Source organism: Ipomoea triloba, chromosome 1 (genome assembly GCF_003576645.1).
Source record: "Ipomoea triloba cultivar NCNSP0323 chromosome 1, ASM357664v1".
Taxonomy (NCBI): domain Eukaryota; kingdom Viridiplantae; phylum Streptophyta; class Magnoliopsida; order Solanales; family Convolvulaceae; genus Ipomoea; species Ipomoea triloba.
This window is the reverse complement of record NC_044916.1, coordinates 30,765,455-30,787,236: the sequence shown is the minus strand read 5'-3', so window position 1 is coordinate 30,787,236 and position 21,782 is coordinate 30,765,455. Positions and strand designations below refer to the sequence as shown.

At 31.6% G+C, this 21,782-nt stretch overlaps 1 protein-coding gene and 1 long non-coding RNA gene across 4 annotated transcripts; one reads left to right on the top strand and one right to left on the bottom strand.

Moving 5' to 3' along the window:
• The first annotated feature begins 2,323 nt into the window (after window positions 1-2,323).
• On the top strand, window positions 2,324-5,881 carry LOC116019687. Of its 3 annotated transcripts, none has more exons than XM_031259978.1 (8): window positions 2,324-2,521; window positions 2,903-3,170; window positions 3,752-3,823; window positions 4,209-4,273; window positions 4,495-4,651; window positions 4,822-4,908; window positions 4,990-5,079; window positions 5,586-5,881. In XM_031259978.1, exons 1-8 carry the CDS (start codon window positions 2,421-2,423, stop codon window positions 5,706-5,708), a joined length of 963 nt encoding a protein of 320 aa, XP_031115838.1. In that variant the 5' UTR covers window positions 2,324-2,420; the 3' UTR covers window positions 5,709-5,881. The 3 variants fall into 3 exon arrangements, with proteins under 3 accessions (XP_031115838.1, XP_031115843.1, XP_031115850.1); XM_031259983.1 differs by having other exon boundaries at window positions 2,379-2,521; window positions 2,709-3,170; XM_031259990.1 differs by having other exon boundaries at window positions 2,391-2,521; window positions 2,713-3,170.
• Window positions 5,882-8,558: 2,677 nt separating this feature from the next.
• On the bottom strand, window positions 8,559-11,719 carry LOC116021191. The gene is made up of 3 exons (XR_004098940.1): window positions 11,613-11,719; window positions 9,180-9,847; window positions 8,559-8,912 (listed from the first exon to the last, which is right to left on the bottom strand). It is a non-coding gene; the product is annotated as an uncharacterized LOC116021191 (long non-coding RNA).
• Window positions 11,720-21,782: the final 10,063 nt, after the last annotated feature.

Sequence of the window (21,782 nt, the reverse complement as noted above, 5' to 3'; positions counted from 1 at the left end):
AAAATTTATTATTATTATTTTTTGTTTTTTGACAAATGACGAAGAAGAATAAATGAATAAATAAGCAAGCGAATAAACACAAAAATAAACTAGAAAAGCTCCCCGACAATGGCGCCAGAATTTGGCGAGCTGTCGTAGGCTCCCAAATTAAACCTTAAAAATGTAGTAGCGAGAGTAAGGATCGTTCCCACGAGGAGTAACTAGTTTGATTTTTGAGTTCAAATTAAAGAGGGGAGTTTGGTATGAAATTAACATTCAAAATAAGTAAATAAATAAATAAGAATAGAGAAGATGAGAATCAAGCCAAAGTTTACTAACTAAATCAATTGAATTTCAATACTTAGTCTAAGAAAACATTCACCACTGGATTTTAGTAACTGATCATAGATTCATGGTTAATTCATAATAATTGAGTATTCACTGTGGAATTAATTTACGATTTTCCTTAGTCATAGGTAATCAAACACAAGCGGTATCAACAACCCCTAACTACCAAATAACACAAGACAAGCACTTATATTTAACTTGATAGCAGCATTAAAATGAGAAAATCAACGAAACTGAATAACATAAACACATGCGGCTATGTTTAATTCATATTAATATTCCACCTAGGACTAAATTAATACTAATGCCATATTAATAAATCCCAGTTGCTACACAGATTAGAAAACCAATTGAACGAATCGTTAACTAATCTAGCAATAAACTGTTCAAGTAATTAAACTAGTAGACATCCTAGCAATTAACTGGAACAATCATATAAAATAAAAACACAGAAAAATATCAATTACTCAAATGAAGATAAATTCAATATAAAGAATTAATTCAATCCCACAGTACAAATTGATCCAGGGTTCATGTAATCTTGACCAAGTTTAGAGAATTAGCCTTGCAGGGCCATGAACCAGAAAATTTTAACAGAAAAATAAAAACTTGTAAACTGGAAAAATTATCAAATTATGCACAGCTAGTCTGATTCCTCAACAACAAGAACTCACTGCTATTTATACACTTCTAATCCCAACAAAAAACTCTTAAATGTACATAAAATAAAAGTATAAAATATGTGTATCATATATATATATATATATATATATATACACATATATATATAGAAGTATATGTGTAAACACGAAATATTTGAATTGTATATATTCAAAATTCAAAGTGTATCGGTTACAATAAAGTATATGTATCAAACAAAAAAGGGGTACAATCTCTGTATAGAAGTCCTCTTATTCTCTACTAGAAGTATGCTGACCGGAAGTATGCCTAGTTCAGAATATGCTGAACTGGAAGTATGCCGATTGGAAGTGCACTGAATTCGGAGTATGCCGAATTGGAGGTGTGCTGAGTTGGAATTATGCCAACTGAAAGAGTACCGAGTTCATAATATGCTGAATTGGAAGGGTGCGGAGTTGGAGTATGCCAACTGGAAGTATGCCGAGTTGAAAGTATGCCAACTGGAAGGGTGCGGAGTTGGAAGTATACCAACTAGGAGTATGCCGAGTTGGAAGTATACCAACTAGGAGTATGCCGAGTTAGAAGTATGTTGAACTGGAAGTGTACTGAGTTGGAAGTATGCCAACTTGAAGGGTGCCGAGTTGGAAATATGCCAACCGGAAGTATGCCAAGTTCGAAATATGCGAACTGGAAGTATTACTTGGTGTAAATAAATTGCAAGCGTGTTCCAGACAATATTCTGGCGAGATTTCGACAAAGCTTCGGTATGCAAATATTCAGAGCTCCATTTCCTTGAAAATGAAACCACTATTTATAGTGGTGGGTGTGTAGAGAAAATCTAACAACCCTATCCATGTGGATAATTCTCAATTTAATTTAATTATTTGAATTAAATATGAGAATGTATCGGGATACCATTATGTCCAGATTCATGATTTTATATTTTCGAACTAATTTATGATATCCACAATTTCTTCAAAATTATGCAGTCCACATATATTTTTGATAGGCCAAACCAAGTCAAAGCCATCAATATGAGCAGCCCAATTGATTTAATAATCTAGTCCAACTCAATTAAATATATTCCTTCAACTTGGACCAGCAGTTCAACAATAATTACCTTAAATTAATTAATTAGACCAACCAATTATTTGTTGGGCTATTTAATCAACCCAATTAAATAAATATTAACCTAATTTAATTAATTATAGCAATTAATTTAATGACCAATTATCTGTAACGGCACAATAACATCATTTAAATTTTCAGTGCTAACAATATGTTTAATTAAAATGAAGTTGTTAACATATTTGATTGCAGCCTAATAAATGTTGTTAATGTAAACGCATATCCACGTTTCACAGCGATGACCAATGAGCTTGAATGCTTGAAGCAAAATTAACGAGGAAGACGGAGAATGGGAATGGCAAAAATGGAGAGCGGAACCGTGAATTATGATGGTTAATTACTCATTAGGGATTAACTTATTTTCCTTGGCGTTGCATCAAATTCGCGATTTCATTCCATTAAAGCTTCCCAATCCCCTGTTTTTCAGGTACATTTTCGTTTCTCGGTTTTTCTGTCCAGATTCCAGTTTAATTTGGATTGAACTCCCAATTCCCGTTTCTGAATTTCCCTGATCACGCTGCACCGGCCTGATCGGTGGATTTTCACATCATATTGCTAACCCAATATATACGCATTAATTCTCTTCTTCTTTCTCTTTTCTTTCTGGATTGAAGGAAGGAAGGAAGCTGTTAAATATATACATATATATTGGGGGAAATCGAATCTTTTTTAATTTTTTTAAAACTTTTTTTTAATTGAATTTACGAATCTGAACGAAAACCAAAGATTTGGGTATTTTTTTTCGTTCTGGTTTTGAGGGATTTGTCCTGTCATTGTACGTGGGTATTGTTGTTATTGGATACATTAGCGAAATGGGCGAGCATTTGTTGGTGTACGTTGATCGGATTGTAAAGCCAGATGAAGCAAGGTCTATCCAGCCAGTTCAGGAGGCCAATCTCTATGAAAATAGGGCAGAAATGGTGGGGCCCTCTTCTTCCTCAAGCGATAAGGAAGAGGATGAGATGATGGAAGATGAGGGGGCTCCTCTGATTGGAATTGCCGAATGTCGCATCTGCCAGGAGGAGGAGTCTATCAACAATTTGGAAATTCCATGTTCTTGCAGTGGCAGCCTCAAGGTATGCTGAACCTTTTCTAATGCTTAATTGTTGTAATCTGACAATTTAGACAAGAATATGTTATATGTGTGTGATGGCTTTGAGATTTTGTTAAGATCGCAGCGATTGTTGTGCAAAGAGATTCATGATTTTCCTACTAAACAAGGTTGCTGCAGTTGTGGCAAATTTTCAATTTTGTTATCATCATGATTTTGTCTTGTCTAGGATGCCTCAGATGGCCAAATGATGGGTACTATATTGTATTTTGAAATTATCTTGCCCACAAAAGGTGAAATTCCCAGCATTGTGGAGGGAGGGAGGGATAAATCACAGTGACTCATCGACCAGTTATCTGTTTATAGGAAGTTATTCTTCTGTTTTAATGGATCATGTTTGTATATAAATGCAGTCCAGGAAGTCTCTGATTGTTCAATGGCTTATCCACCATTTAGTTATACATTCGTTGTGGATTAGTACTCATTACTCCAATTTGTTGCTGCATTTATGATTTTCTATTAGACCGCTTATTATTGTCCCTCCCCTTTTTCTTCCTTCAATTTCATGCTGGATGAAATGACTTACTGGGAAAATTTCTACTGCAGTATGCTCACAGAAAATGTGTACAACATTGGTGCAATGAGAAAGGGGACACTATTTGCGAGATATGCCATCAGGTACATGCCAATATCTTGATTATTTTTGCTGTGGTCTTGTGTTTTATGAGGCTAAGAAATCAGTTTTCGCATTAGATAAACCTGTAAAAGATTAAATTTTTGAAATCAGGTGGGGAAGGTTTACTGGCTTCTCTATCAAAGGACTTTTGGAAATTGTTTCTATGTTTAGGATAAACTTTTTCAAAATGGTGTATTAAACGCGAGTTTACATTTTGGTATGGGTGGAACATGATGAACAAAATTCTAACATCAGGCACATAATGTACAGTTCTTTAGAATCAATGTTTGGTCCAAAATTTGGTCATTCTAGTTTTCATTGATTCTTCTGTTTCCTTCCATGAGGCCTTCATAATGTGATGCTAATTATACCTCTCTGAGTATGCAGCCTTACCAGCCCGGTTATACTGCCCCTCCTCGATCTCCACCAGAAGACACTATCATTGATATTGGGTAAGATTTTTTTATTTTTTATTTTCCAGTCGGAGGAGAAACTAATTAAGTAGGCATTTAATAGTTCAATTTAGTTGAATGTGTATTATTGTCTGGTTGGCTTCTTGATGTCACTTTACTTACCTGAACTGTTATTACTACTTTCCTCAATGCCAACACAAAGATTGCCAAAATTCTCACTTTGCAATTTTAAAGCCATTCTTTTTCCTCCATTGAATCAGGGGAGGATGGCAGATTTCTGGTGTGCCTCTGGATTTGCATGACCCTCGCTTTTTGGCACTTGCGGAGGCTGAGCGCCAAATATTGGAAGCTGAATATGATGATTATCACGCGACAAGTGCAAGTGGTGCTGCATTCTGCCGCTCTGTTGCACTGATTGTGAGCTCTAGCAAATTCATTCTCCATTTTTCCTTTTCTTCAACCTGAGTGGTGGATTGATATCTTAGAGAACTGCTCATTATTATTATTATTATTATTCTATAAATCAAACTACACAACTAGTATACTTATATTCCCGCTAATGCTTTACATGTTGAAACAAATGGCAGCTAATGGCTCTTCTGCTATTGCGTCATGCTATGAGCGTTACAGACGGTGAAGGTGGCGAAGAGGAAGATCCATCTGCTATGTTCTCTGTAAGTTCAACTCAAATCGACAGCATTCCCTTCATCTACGCAATAATTAATCACGACTCCTAACCAGTTGGCATTCTGCAGCTTTTCTTGCTAAGGGTGGTGGGCTTTCTTTTGCCATGCTACATCATGGTCTGGGCAATCAGCATTTTGCAGCAGCGAAGACAAAGAGAGGTTAGCATTATGTTTCCAACTTCTTCAAACCACCATTATAGTCTGCCATCTTTTCGCGCCAATCTACTACTTCACCCTTCCTCATAACACATAAATTCGTGGGGCATTCCCAGCCATGTTGGTTAGTTGATTTGATAACCACAAGGTTACAAGTTCAACTCTCAGCAGAAGCGGCTTATTAGCATTCTTGGTTTAAGCCCGTTAGCATGCGCGGGGCTATCCAGCCAAGTTGGTCAGTTGATTTTGGTAACCACAAGATTACAAGTTCAACTCTCAGCATGAGTGGCCTATTGGCCTTCTAGATTTGAGTCCGTAAGCATGCCTGGGGCAATCCCAGCCAAGCCCAATTGGTCAATTGACTTGGTAACCACAAGGTTACAAGTTCTAATCTCAGCATGAGCCTATTGGCCTTCTTGATTTGAGTTTGTCAACTATGAACAACTTAGATTGATTTACCCCTTGTACGTATAGTTTGTAATGCGTGTGTTTTTGCAACGACTATGCAGGAGGCTGCAGCACTGGCAGCGACGCAGTTTGCGTTCGTGGTGCAATCAGCGCAACGAAACGGCATGCAGTTCACCATAGCATCAGCTGCACCTGCAATGCCTGCAGTTCAAGAACGTCTATAACGTAAACGAGTGGGTATAAGAAAGATGGAGCTTGTGAGAATTTTCGCAATGTGTACATACATATCCGTAAAAGAGATGACATGAGGGTCTAAGGAGAATTTATGATCTAATTATTTTTTAATGCTTTAACTAATAAAACTTTGAAATCAAAGAATTTTTTTGTTTGCTTCACATCCAAATTATATAATAAGTTGGTGTTGATGTCAAGAAAAGAACAAGCTATAGCCTATAGTAGTCTACACCACTCTAAACTACACTGAATATAATCATCTTTAAATAATAAAATAATAATTAACTAATCATAATATATCTCCTTTATTCCTTCGATAATTGTTGATGCAATACTAAACATTTACACGGGTTTATATAAATGCCTCTTTAAAGAAAGGTATAGATTATAAACTCTTTGCTTCCTGGCGATCGATGAAAATGCATATTCTAACATAATTTTAATGTTAAAAGCATCAAACTTCGAAAACCTAATTTAAAATGTTAAAAGCATCTAAGAGAAAAGACACAAAGAGTGGGGCAATGCAAAGAGAATGTCACCCCAAAACCAAGTTTAAAGGAGATGCTTGCTTGGTCTACTTTAAGATCATTCCAGCCATATAAAATTTGACCACAATTGATGCAAGAATTGAATATGTTCTTGCAATATGTTCACACTTATCAGTTTGTGCCTGTTTGTTGTAAATCGATCTCTTTTATTACTTGAGTTTCACTTGACTCCCCGTGTGAAGTGTGAACTGTCTATTAGCTTTTTTAGTTTGAGTTAGTTAGCTATGAACAACTTTCTTGTGGTCTATTCTCGTAAATCAAAGCATTTCATTAAAGCTTTCTTGTGGTCCTTTCTCGTAAATTATTTGAAAACTAACAATCACTGCCCCGAGGATATGCACAAGGTAAATCTGACTTTGTAACTCAAGCCAATAAAGGATCACAATGAGGTTAAACAACTTAAATTATCTATAACTGATTGATAACCACAAGGCTACGAAGTCAACAGCCTAATCCACTTGGCTAGGCTTGCCCCCAATATTGTCATTTTTATCACATATATTACATGATTACATATTAATGTGTTAAGAAAATGTCATATCAAACAATAAACTATGTATCAATGTATGAATTTCACTGCCCAAACTCACATGACCCTTCCACGCCAACAATGCTACCCTGTATACAAAATGTGTACATAACAAATGTAATAAACACGACAATCTCACATCGTTTTTTCCTCTCTAATCAGAGGAGTAATACATTAACTTTTTTTTTCTTTGTTTTAATTTAAAGTTCTTTGTTGACATTACAAACATTAAAAAAAATGCCTATAAAACTTTCACCAGGATGCAACATTCAAGTTGCTTCGCTTAGCAAAACGATGCTTGTATTGCTATTCCACAATCCCGTTTTCATAGTTTAGACTGCTCCCATTTCACTCGCCACTACTACGTGAATCACTTTTGCTTTCTTTTCGTCTAGCTACTAAGATGTTCCAGTTTGCCAAGTTGTCTTGCCTACCCACAAATTCAATAACAATTCAAAAGGTTGCCCTATTCGAGAATCTCAAAATCTATGCTTATTTCCAACTCTCTACTTCTTTTCCTTTTGTTCATCCTTAGGAGATCTAGCAGGCATATGCAAGAGTAATATTCTTAGATCACAGTGCACACTAGGCAATTTTTCAAAATTATAGTGAGGTTACTAAATAGACATTTAATGGTAGAATTCTACTTTTTTGGCAATGATTCAAAGCAATGTTCAATTTAATTAAATTGAAGTATTAGGAGCCCCACCAAGATCACTAAGAGGCCCATTGATAATGACACACAAGATTGTTATAAAACATGAAAACCCATCACCCACCTGCTAAACACTATTCCAACTGAAGACATGTAGATATTGCCAGACAATCTTTCACTTTATCTTTAACATTTGTTCCAAAGTAGACAGGAAACAGCCTACTTTAGCAATGCACAGTACTAAAATTGTACATAAATAAATATGTACCAGCCTTAAATTAGGATGTAAGACTGAAAGCAAACTACAAGGTCCCACCAAACTCTAATTAACATCTTTCTAATTTTATTAATTATTAATTTATTCTTCTCTGTCCATGATCCATGAGAGAGTATTCCAAATTTTGGGAATTAACATATTAGTACAAAGGAGAGATATAAGCTTTACATAAATAAAACCAATTAAAATAAGATTTAAGGCTTAATTGAGCTTTTGTTCATTTTCTGTGGTTCAATTCCCTGTTGGCTTTTGCCGTTTGGGAACTGTTTGATTGATGCAGTACAACTGTACAAGTCACTTTCACAGCAAGAAAATAAAAAGGAGTTCATGGCTACCCACAAACCTTAAAAATAATGGGAAAATGATTAAGTGCGTCCAAAAAGTAAAATTCACAATGCAAGTTCCAATTTTATTAGAGAAAGAAAAAAATAATGAAAATAGTGAATTACTTTTTTTAAATCAATCAAAATATGTCAGGTCAGCAACAACTCAACAAGTAAATAATTGAGTAAATTTAGAATACAGATAATATTACTTAAAAATAATGAACTGTAGGATAGCATATCTTTAGTAGACGGGGCTGTATAGGCATATAGCCAACAACTTGTAATTCGAGTGAAGTAACTTGATTCTCTTTTAAGTAAGATTTGAACTTTGTTAATAGAACAATCGGCATTACGCGATCTCCCTCCAAATGTAGTCTAACACTCAATTCCATATAGTTGCCTAGTTGGGGCCAAATGTGGGTTATGTGGCTACTTGATACAAGGGGATCATGGTGAATTTTTTTTTAATAAAAAAACAACAAAAGAGAAATAGAGAGAGATGAGGTTGCATACAATCTCATAACATAGTTTGAATAAAGAATCAGAAGCACTTTAGTATGTTCCAACTAGCATATGATTTATCAATATTAAAGAGCAAAGAAGGAAAAGCATAAAGAAACACATTTAGCACAAGAACTCAGGAATGCTATTTTGTTGTATTGAGAAGAGAGCTTGCAATCCTAAAGTATGATTTCTTGGAGGTATAAAGCAAGTGTTTGGATTTTTTAGGTGGGGATTTTATATTCCCCTATTCCTTTTTCATCACATTTTGCTTTTATGACTGCTTACCCAGTACCAGTCTTGGCAGTTTAGCTCCTCGGCCTCTTCTTTCCTTTCATTCCTTAACAACTAAGAAACCCTGTAATCAAGGCTTTCAAAATATAATATCACATTTGCATTTCATAAATTCTAACCATGCATCCAGCAACCTGGCTTGCTATGCTTAGTATATACTTTATACCTCTAAATACGATGTTCATTGTAACTGTATATCATGTTCCACAAAATTGTAAATTTATGTTCAACACAATGAAATTAGTTTTGTTTCAAGCATTTGTTGATTATTCACAAGTCACAACCCAAGGAAAAGAACTACAATTACAATGATATCTATTCAGGAGCATACCTTGCAAATAGACTGGGGTACATGATATAAGTTGCCACATTCCATAACATGAGTCACATAAGATTTGTAGCGTGGCAGCTTAGCTGGCAGTCAAAGACATTAAAGTGGTATTTGCTCAGAAGACAAAAGCAGAGCAAATGATAGAGATGCAGGGAAAGCAAGTGAAAAAGATGCTTAGCTTCTCAAGGATGGTGTTCCAAAGGCATTTATTATCCTACTTGGATTCTGTAACTCTTAATTTAGAGTAGTGGAATCATTGGGTGAATCTAAAACCCAACCTAGGGATTCCATCCCTCCCTGGTTTAAACTTTTTATTGCCCCACCAAATCTTATAAGTCACAGAGCTTATATCTACAGCTATGGATCACAGAAACACTGCCTTAGAATCACAGAAACTGCTTTAGTATTTCTTTGCTCTAAGGCAAGCAAGTTCCTCCTCCCTGTTCCTCTTAAATCCACAAAAACCATGAATTTTACTACACGTCATGCATTTATGCTTCTCATCTTTATAGTATTATTAGCAGTTCACCAAGAGGGAGTTTCTGCCATAAGAGATATAGATCATTTTCTGAGGTTGAGTGGAGAAGATGTTAGGGTGACAATGAAGAATTCACGAGTGTTAGAGCAAGAAGTCGCAACAGGCCTTAACACGCACATGAAGCCAATGCCTACACAGAAGAAACACGATCCATATCAATCGAGCAAAAGAACAGTTCATAAAGGATCAGACCCCATACATAACAGGTCTTAACAGAGAAAAGAGACTTCATAGTTGCAGAGGAAATAGAAAGGATAGCAACACCAAGAGAAAGATCCTTATGCCTCCCAAGTCTCAAGATGGTAATTATACTCTGCTTCCTGAGCCCTGATGTGGGTTGGTTAATTGTTTCCCATTTTATTTTGAAGCTTTTGACATATAGGTGTGTATAGAATCAAGAGCTTCTAGAGTACGGAATTAATAGCATTCTCATAGCATCAAGAAAAGAGAAACTACAATGAAACCATGCTACATTAGAACTGAAGAATGTCAATATTATTATTACGTTTTAGATTTTATGTTTTGAGTAGTTTGTTTATTTTGTGAGTTGAAAATGTATTGATATTTGTTTCTTTATTTCTACAGCTCAAAGAGCAGACTCTTAGATAGTTAGATATATAGATTCTATGCACATTGTTTTCAATTCAGAACTGCTATGCATCAATTCCCTTTAAATGATAAACCTTGAAGCATCTAAGACCATCAAGAGTAACTAACAGGAAATGATTCAATTTATTGATAGATATGCAGTCTATTAGGTTAATATCCAGACTGTTACTTATAAACTGCATCTGGTCTCCTAAAAAAGTTGTAGTTTTATTTGTCTATGAATACAGATTCATCCTCCAAATGGTTCCCTTGAAATTTCACTTTCAACTGTTCCTATGAAATGAACTGAAATTCTTGGGGATTTTTTTAGATGCTCATGATGTGACCAACAACAAAAGTAAGAATGCGACAGTTCAACCTAGCATAATAAGACTTCACTAATTTCAATAATCTGAAGCTTTACATTACAAAGTAGACATGCTTTTCATTTGGGACAGCCATAAAGTTCATGAAGATTGTATCTGCATAAAACTAAATATAATATAGCATAAACCTCGAGGTAACGACAGGATGGGGTAAAGAGAATATCATCAGTGCATAGACAAAAGGAAGGAAACAAACATTCTCAACAAGAAGTTTGATTAGATGTATCTAAGAAAAAGTTACAACATTTCAGACTAACACTGATATATCTAGGTCCAAAAGCACCAATTATGCTAAGTCATGAAGTCAGCATTAATAAAGATAAAAGATCCATATCAAATCTATACGTTTCTAATTCTCACAAAGTATCAGGTTGAATCCAAGCTCGATATTCAGAACAATACGATAATGAAACACTTCTGGATGAAACACAAATGCACAATAGCACATATGAGTCTAGCACTTGTAGGAAGACAAATGTAGAATGCAACTTTGCATTAGTTTCTATTAGAAGCTTAGTGATACTGATACATGTCAATCACAGGCGAAGGTGCAAACGTGCATCATGCCAGAATAATTTCTAATGACTGATATAAGAAACTGAACTAAGGAATTTCATTCTTCTAGAAAGAGATAGTAAAAGTGCTGCTTAAGGACCAAAATCCAAGTAAGCTCAAACAACATAAGCAGAAAGTTCAAGTAATCATAATGTCGGTCTTCCATTACTCTCCCAATTACATTTCAAATCCAGAATAAATCAATAAAAATAAAATTAAGCCATTCTTGAGAGCTTACAAGGAAAATGTTCTTTGAACACCCGAATGCTGATATTTCAATTTCCATTTACAAAAATAAATATATATGAAACTGAAATTGAAATAAAATTCCATTGCTTAAACAAATTCCATTTCATATTCAGTTACCTGAGACTGATCATTGGCCCAGAATTTTTTACATCAAATGTTATTGCAAATAAAGCTCCGGTTAGGGTTCATGCAAAGACTCCAATTCTGGGAGATTTGGAAGAAACGGAACCCAAAACGTCGTAGTTTCAACGAAATTTCTCTTTTAAAAAAATTAATTTTAACATATGGGCCTTCATTTTGGGCTTAATTCATCAATTTAATGATTTGAAATAAGAAAGAAAACCCACTAATTAGTAAATGCTGAAGCCCAAATTGTGAAGATGAAGTTATAACACAAAAATATTTATGCTTGGATTAGGCCCAAACATTATTGGTCTGACAATAACAAAAAATACATTTTTAATATACTAAAGATACATTATTCGTGTATTGAGTATATATTATATAAATAATGTACTTTCAATACACAAATAATGTTCTTTTGTGAATACAATGTACATTATTAATATACTATAAAAGTACACTATTTGTGCACCGAATGTATATTATTTGATAGTATGGTCTACACAATACTAATTAAGTTTTAAATTTGATATTATTATTTTAAAGTTAAAATATTTAAATAACTCTTTGAATTGAATTCGAATGTTTTTATATTCAACTCGAGCAGTTTGGGGCCTTGGGTGTCCAACTAAAAGTTTTCAATTTTTCATATATTTTATATACGATGTAAAGATAAAATAATATATTTACTTTACTTTATAAATAAACTTATAGAATACTCCTATAACACGTGTTAGGGATGAAAGTAACTAAATATTGTTGCCCACCTAATTATATATTACATGTATAATAAAATAGAGTTTTGTAAATTCATTCTAATTGATTGATAAATGAGTAGTTCAGAATTTTAAAATTTATTTAGAATTTAAATTTTAATAAATTAATACTTATCTCCAAAAAAAAAAATTACAATTTTTTTTTATAAAAAAATTAAATTAATATATACAAAATATATCATTAAAAAACTTCAACTTTAATTCAGATCTTACCTTTCATGTGAGTATACCCTCTCACACACCAATCACTCCACTGAAACTAGTCAACTTTCATGTATGCTCATGCTAAGCATGTATAAATAATGTGTAAAGCATGATATCATTGAAATGATAATGTATAATATGAATTATAATATTTAAATAGCATGTAATATTAATAATAATTTATACATAAAAAAAATATATCAATGCTATAATAAGTGAACATTTGTTTACTACAATTTGATTAAATCATCATATCCCTTATGATTTATGACACTAATCGTCAAAGGGCACCACGGAGAGTAAACCAACTTAGGTTGTCTATGATTTACCAACTCAAATCAAGAAAGTTAATATGCAAATCATCATATATTTCAATATTATTATTATGTGCGTATATATATGTGCCTCACACAATTCATGCATTGTGAATAAGATGATGTTAATTTTTTTTCGTTGAGATTCTGCCAGACAAGAATAATTTAGTGTTGATGTATAATTTAATTTACTAACTGAGAAAACTTGTGATCTGATACATATATAAATAAAAAGAATGAGAGATTAGTCTCACACACATACGCGTTACAGTGTATCTAACAACTTATGAAAACAACATGGATAAATTTTCCTCAAATGAGATGTTCGCATATGGAATGTTTTTGTCATTTTCTAACAAGGGACAACAGAATCAAATTCCTGTGTTGACGTAGAAGAATATGAGACACATTCTTTGTCCTTTGAGACAAATTTTATAATAATCCAGGAAATACAAAAAAGAAGCTGGTCCATCATTCATTCATGATGCTAAGCCCAATTTTCAGATTCTTATTAAATTAGCCCTTGGATATACACTTTTGATTTTATTTTTGAAGGTATTAATCGTTACCAATATCTCTGTTATATTAGATATATGTACCCAACTTATGTTATGCAGGTTGTACAATCGCGGGATGTCGAACCATTGCCATGCACTTTAAATATGTGTCCTTCAAGTTTATTCACAGATCAAAGAATTTGTTGGCCCACACTCTTGCATGCTCAAGCTATTATAAGATTTGATGCTGGTCCATCTATTTTGATGTTTTCTATCTCGACCATCTTGTATTGAACATCTTTTTCCTTTGATATAAGAAAAAAAAAAACTTGCCAAAAATTCACCTTCTCATCAGCACTTCATTAGTTTTTTGCTATGAAAATAAATCAAATTAATATTTTAAAAAAAACACCTATTAAGATTGGTCTTACTAGGATAATAAAGTATAGGCTACACTTACAAATCGATCAGCATTTATCATCGTACACTATTGATGTGAGATTTACTTTGAATCAGAACATATATTAATGATCTAATTGATTGTGATTTACATTACAAATAGCAAGTGGGGGAAAAAAAAAAAGTAAAAGTAAAAGTAAAAAGCGTAAGTGGGTAGAGCTAGATCGAGAATCTCGTACGGCATAGGATTGCAATTGCATGCAAACCAAATATATTCAAAAATCTTTAATATATTCGCAATTGTGTTGGGATAGGCTTATAGGTAGGCAGTGGCAGGGCTGCATATTTCATAAATCTTTTACAGCTGGAGATGTAATAATAGTCACAATCATTATTTATATTCTTCATTTCCACTGCTAGGGAGAACCTCAATTATTGATAATATATATGATAGGGTTATTCCATGTTTCTTTTTTAGGGTTTCATGCTTTGCTAATCAATACATTTATTGCTCACTAATTATAGACTATAAAAAGATTCTGTAGAGTGATTTCATGTTTATTTAAAAATTTTAAACAAGTTAGTGATTTCATGCATTGAATTGAAAGACTTGCATCCGATTACTTTTGTCAATATCATTGGTGTGATTTATGATTTATCCAAATTTTATGCCACTCTTATTTAGTAATTTTTATATATTGTCATTTGTATTCAAAAAGAAAAAAAAAAAAAGAAGAGGAGATATATTAATGATTTGCATTGAAATTACAAAATTAAATCAATACAACCTGAATACATTAGAAAAATATTTCTCGATCGAAAAAAAAACAGCCTATTTATGCTCTCACATGTGCCGTTCGTGTGTGACGCAAATATTCGAACCCATGACCTTTTGCATGGATCTGATACCAAATTAAAGTATGTGCTCCATCTCAACTAAAAGCCTAAGCTAATAGTTGGACTGCACATATTATATTTATATTTATGCTCACAATATGGAGTAATATTTTATCTAATATCCAATACGAAGTAATAAATATAATAAGAGACAATGTTCGTAAGTTATAAGGAGAATATATACAAATTATATTAGTGTAATAATGTGAATTAATAACTTATACATTTAGATTTATTTCTTTTATAATGATAAAATAAAACATTTTTCAAGTTACTATCTTTCACTTAATACTTTTTTCAACTCTTTTCTTCTTTGGGGTATGAATTAAAATATAATAATATTTATGTAATTTGATTTGTTTGTTTCAACTATATATTAAAAAAAAAAAAGTGAAAGCTATTATTTGTTGAATCTCCATTCTAAAAGATTATGAATGTCATATTGTAATTATTATAAGAATACATTGTCTTCTCTTTACTTAAATCAAACCTTATTTGTTGTTACATAAATTTTAATTTTTTTATTCTAAATCTATATTGTTTTAATTAAAATGTACGGAGTACATTTTATTACATGTTAGATCTACGATGTATGAGACAAAATTTATTCTTATTTAAAAATTTGATATGCAGAAAATTTCATTATTACAATCAATCTTATAGGAAAATAATAATAATATTGCAAAATATCAATAAGAGTTTACAATTATTATTCGATAACATTAATAAACATATTATAACAATAGTTGAGGTTTCAATCATATATATATATATATATATACAAGGAAAACTTATAAATTCATATACTATAACTTAATTGCATAACTTTTAAATTATTATTCGATAACATTAATAAACATATTATAATCATGTCACTACTTTTAACAAAAAGTAAGTTAAATTTTAGTATTTTACTAACTCATCAATATCGCATTAATAAGAAGATTTAATTTATTTTTATTTAAAATTGTTAAGGCATCATTATTATTATTGATCATAATTATCTATAGTAATACTAACAGTTACTACTACTTTTATTACAAGTTGAAAATTAAATACCATTTTGATTGTATTGAAAATATTCATTTTTATCTTATTATAATTATTAATTAAAAAACTCAGCGAAAATAGTCCACTAGACAGACATTGCTCTTTAGCTAGGCACAAGATAAACACTTCTCTTATGTCTTATTTATTTATTTTAGTTTTCGTGTTAGACATTTATTTAATTGCGCAATGCAAGAATTATTATTAATAATATTAAAAACAATAAGAGATGGAGTAATTAATCCATTTATGTATTCATTTCTTTTCATTGTTTATATATGATATTGCTACGAGTAGATATGTGTAGTAATGTACGTAAACTACTCATGATTGAAAAAAAAAATTATTTGAGGGTAAGAATTAAATAGCACAAAAATAATGATTAAAAATAGATAAATAATGATTAATAAAAAAAAAATGAATGCTCAATATAGGATAAAGAACTTGCTATATTTGATCAGTCTTTGAGATTACAAGATTTAAGTGTTAAAATGTGACACGAAGTGTTCCCACAAGACAATAATTAACTTATTTATTGAAGAAGAAATTCACGCTAGCTCTTTTGGACCCACTCACTCACATTATATGAACACGTACTTCTCGAAGCGAAGTTGCCACTCATAGCAATCACAATATAATAGCTATCAGTTAACTACGTGCTTTGGAAATCATCAACCCAACGTGATAACCCAACCCCCTCTTCTCAGGTTGACCTTCCTAATACGAGATCCACATTTTTTTGGTCGGGTCTAAATGTCTAATAAATCCATCAACAGTCTCACACCCCCCCCCGGTTGCGAGACTTCGATATAGAGAGGGATGAACCATGTCAATTCCTCTAAACTCATGCTCCGAGTTGAACTTGGTTAAGGTTCGTTGTCCATTCTCATAATTTGGTCTTCCCAACATATATGATTTTTTTTTTCCCTTTTAATTCTCTTGCATAACTTTTATTCCTCATATGACCTAAAGCCTCCCACTAAGAGCCATTTAGGTTGTGATGTAAATATGGATAGGGAGTGCACGAGTGTGTTTTGTAGTTCTATCGAGATTAAAACTAAAAGAAGTCCAACAACTGTTCTGGTAATTCCTAGTGCTATATATATTCTCCATCGAATGAAGTGAGCTCCCATAATGATCATAACAGCTATCGATTAACTTCATGTCATGGGAATCGCCAATCCTAATCTGACCCCTTCTTCTTGGGTTGTCCCTCCAAGGCAAACCGTATGGTTAGCAACCTTAGCTTGGTCTAAATTTCAAAATTTTAAGACCTAAAATCTTGGGACAAGTCTAGCTAATATATTCATCAATTCCTTATAATTACGTATAACACATTATTTTTATGTTTGTGACAAAAATCAATATCCATTATTGTATCGATTCCACATTCAATTATTATTAACACAAAACGAGACTTAATTAAATTTTAAAAGGTTGGTCGAAATAAAATACCCATTGATCATACTCTTCTGATTAGCATTTTTCTTTTGTCAATTCATGTCTGTCAAATACAGTAAATGGACGGTGGTTAATTAATTAATTCCACCATTTAGCAATTAGCATTAGCTGCCACAAATTCCTGATTCTTCTAGGGTGGGATAATAAGATTAGAATGATAACACTCACAACAGTTTTCTTATTATATTCTTAAATATTGTATCAATTCTTTTTTAAATTGGTATTAAAGTACAACTGATGATTAACCAACCGGTGAGTATGAATTAACGAAGTCATCGTACGTTGAGTAAATTATACTATTCTATGTATAATAATAACACAAATCACATGAGAGATAAACCGTACTAAGAAGATCATATACTACAGGCTCGATAGAGATGATATTGACAAGGATTAAATTTAAGATATTCAAATGTGTTCCACCTACTTGGCTACAACTTTCTGGAATCAATCACAAACATCTATTATTGATTGATAGGATAGAACTCGTAACCGGTCTAGCCTTTGTTAAAACTCTAAAGGTCTAATTGTTAACCGACTTGACTAACACTTAATTTACTTGTTAATTTTTATTTTTATTTTTTTGTTTGGCCACAAAATTTTTTCATTAGCCAACTAGAATCATATACCGATATTAATTTTGTTTATACAGCCTATCTGTTAGGATTTTAGAGATGAGAAAACATTCTCTCGTAGATTTTTTATCAGAAAGGAAAAGCACCGGCCACTTAATAAGATCAGATGAGTTGATAGGGATGACAGGAAATCTAATCAAATTAAGCAATCATGTAATTATATGGATTAACACTAGTTTCTGTTGATAAACAGGACACTTAATTAATAGGACAACTGCCTAATCTATTATCTATATATGCAAGACGTTGGCAATCAAATCCTACATAGCCCTCTATATCTACATGCGCGTGTTGCTAATGTCATTTCAGCACTTAAGTTTAATTCTAATTGTTTTTTTTCTCTTTGGAATTTTGGATCTAATTATGCTTTGGTACTATTAACGATGTTCCGCTTTACGTGGCCAAATAATACCCTTAATTATGTGGCAAATGCATGACAAAATTGTGGTCCAAAAGGGGACGGAATAAAAAGGAACGTGATAGAATAGTACAATTTTTGCCTTGTTATTGGGTTGGTACAGACTTGTACAATTCAATTTCAGTTTTTTAATACTATTTTTTGTTAAAAAATCATGTGGTCTAATGGCACCCGGTTGCACCCTGCATGGGAGGGGTGGGTTTTAGCTTCCGTGGACGCAATATTGGCTCTTTGTGCTTCATTTAGTTGAGAAAGTAGCTTTGAACAAATATTATATTGTAACAGAATTAATAGTACTTAAAAAAAAAATACCATTTTTAATTTGTTCAATGTGCAACATCCCCAATAGAGTTTTTGGATGATTTTTGAAGAAGTTTATGAGACTTGGAGTCCTATGTAGAAGTGAGAGAAGAAGGAGAGAGAGAATGTCAGTAGTACTCAAAAAAAAAAAAAGTTCTTTCAGAGTTGCAGGAGGATTAGGTTTTTGTCTCCAAATATGAGTCTCACCAAATAATTAAAAAGGAAAAAAAAAAAAAGAGCAGTTGGTGCGCGTTAAGCGCAACGGCAACGCCCACGGAGCTCGTTGAAGGTGGTCGCCAACTCTCATTTATTACTTTTTTTTTCTCCCTCCTTTTTCTTACTTACTTTTAAAAACTTGTGCAAAAATTAAACTATCGTGGTTGGTCAATATTTTATTAATTAATTTCATGATCCCTAAAGCTTAAACTTTTTTGAGTTCTAAATATTAATATTTTTGTTCTCCCTAAATCTTAAAACATTATTGCACATAAGTATATAGATCGAAATAAGAGAAAATATCATTTTTAGTCCCTCAACTATAATATATGTATTAATTTTGGTCCTTGACTATTAAAAATTTTAAATTAAGTGCATGACTATTCAATTTGTATCACATTTGGTCCTTGACTATAAACATTTTCAAATTAGGTGCATGACTATTCATTTTGTATCACATTTGGTCCTGCGGTTAAATTTTCCGGCCACATTTCCGGCGAAGTCACCGGTGACCGACTAGTTTATTTAAAATTTTTATTATTATTTTTTTACTCCGTAACTTTTAAATTAAAAAAAAAACTTAAAAAAAATAATAAAAAATATAAAACTTTTAAATTTTTTTAATTATTTTTTTAGTACTTCTTTAATATGATAGTACCACACAAAAATTTTAATATGTTTTTTGAACAGTTGGTAGAAAAGTTTAGTTGTGGGTTTAAGGAAGAAGAATTAAACATAAATAAATAAATAAATTGTGGTTTTGGTTGAAGTAGGCTACCCTGAGAAAAATGATAATAATGATGTAGACATGTAGTATAGGGTCCAAAAGTCAATAGTCATTATTATGAATCAATGTTTAAAAGAGCAACCCCAGTAGTTGCTCAATGGCTGGGGTTTTTTGTTAGGAAAAACAAGAAAAAAAAATCAAAAAGTACAAAATAAACGATTTATTTTGTTTCGACATAATCTATCAATTTTCTCAATTAATTATATATTCTGTTAATAAGCCAATGGCTTTTTATCAAGATAAGTATATGGTGGCATGCAAAATCAAATTTGTTGATAAATTATTGAGATTGGTAAATATTTAATTTATCAACAAATTTTAATTTGTAAAAGATTGAAATCGATAGGTATTTAACTTATAATTATTTATTTTCAAAAAAAACTTTAATTATTTAATTCATTGCTAATCTATTGGTATTTTAATGTTTTATCCCAGCAAATATATCATTGCTAAAAAAAAATTAAGACTCAACTAATTATGGAGTAAAAATTGTGAGTACATGTAATAATAAAACTTAACTACTCAATATATTATTACACAAATATCATTGTGTTTAGTCAGCACGATTGTCAAAACTTTTTGTATATATATAACTTGGTCTAATTAAATAATGAAAATGTTAATATTTCGTTCTATTTGGTGCATATGATTTAATTTGTAATCATTGAAAAGTTATTTTGCGAAATTGTAAGATAAATTCATTTATTTAATTGGGAATATATTTGTGGCTAATGATGACAATACTTCACGATTCTTAATTAGATATGATTTATCGTTACATCTACTCTAGAATGTTAGCAGCTATTCATATAGAACAAAGAAATGTATAGCCAACATTTATTTGTGAAGATAAACATGATTAAAATTTATTTGGCACCATCTTCTTGTCAAGTGGGGAGTACGTATTGATTGATTTGACTGATATATTAGAAGCTTAATTACCAATGGAAAATACAAATATTATAAATATATTAATTTGACAAAATAGTCATGCAGGAACCAAAAAAAATCTTTTGTATTCATCACTTCTTTGTTTGTTTCAAACTAAAAACGGAGAAGCTAGCTAAAAGCTGAATAGTTATACGTTAGAAGCTAAAATTGATAATCTCTAGTTTTTTTGGTATACTCAAGGTTTTCATCATTGAACAATGTGACTAATCTCTTCGCTATAAATTGAGAATGAACCGCTAGCTAGTTGGTTGTGGTTAAAAGTATGCATTTGTTAAAAATTAAAAATTTGTGTGGGACTGTTTCACATATCATTTTCTGTGAGACGGGTCGGATCAAGATTAAAATGTAACACTTATACTGAAAAATGTAATACTTATTACGATTAAATTGTTTATTATTTATAAGGAAAAATGTAATATTTTTGAAGAAAAATGTAATACTTTTATATTTTGATTTTAAAATATTACATTTTTCCTCAAGTATTACACTTCTCATTATAAGTAACAAACATTTTATTTATGATGATTACTATTACATTTTTTTTATTATAAGTATTGCATTTTCATCTTGACCCAATTAGTCTCACAAATAAGGATTCGTGAGAGTTGTGACAGTCTCACTGAGAGTCACTATTGAATGTTGATAAAATTAATTGTTAAGTTAAATAAAAAAAATGGATATATGTTTATAAATTTTATATCTATTAAATTTAAATAGGTATAAATATTACAATTGATTGTTGTTGTTGTTATTATTATTACTCCGTATCACCATCATCATCATTATTATTGTTGTTGTTGATGTTTAATACATACTCTCAATGCATATAAAATCATATTATTTAGAATGATAGAGAGCATAAAAATCATACCCAAAAAAAAAATGAAAGATTCAATAATATTTAAAAAGATGAAGCAAATTAAAAATTTGTTAAAAATATATTATGTATTATTGTTGGAGGATAAATATAGACATTGAGAAACAATAAGGAAGAAGTATAGAATTTTAATTGGGAGGGATAGAAGTGTCTTCTTTTCTTTTCTTTTTTTTCTTTTTTTTTCTTATTTTTTTTAAGGATAAAATGAAGAAAAAATAAATAAAGCTATGAGTTTCTTGGGATAGTGTTTCAAATCTTTATTTTAAGCTATCATTTCTTTAACAAACAAAACTTATAACTAAATAAGCTCAATCAAACACACTTGACGAGAAATACTAATGATTTCTAATGAGATAACTAAAGATGAACCTTATTTATTTATTTA

Bases quoted from the DNA above. Each gene is read 5' to 3' on its own strand.
- LOC116019687 (XM_031259978.1), top strand. From the start codon at position 2,421: ATGATGGTTAATTACTCATTAGGGATTAACTTATTTTCCTTGGCGTTG. The intron at 2,522-2,902 runs GTACATTTTCGT...TGGATACATTAG, and splicing joins CCCAATCCCCTGTTTTTCAG to CGAAATGGGCGAGCATTTGT. The intron at 5,080-5,585 runs GTTAGCATTATG...ACGACTATGCAG, and splicing joins AGCAGCGAAGACAAAGAGAG to GAGGCTGCAGCACTGGCAGC.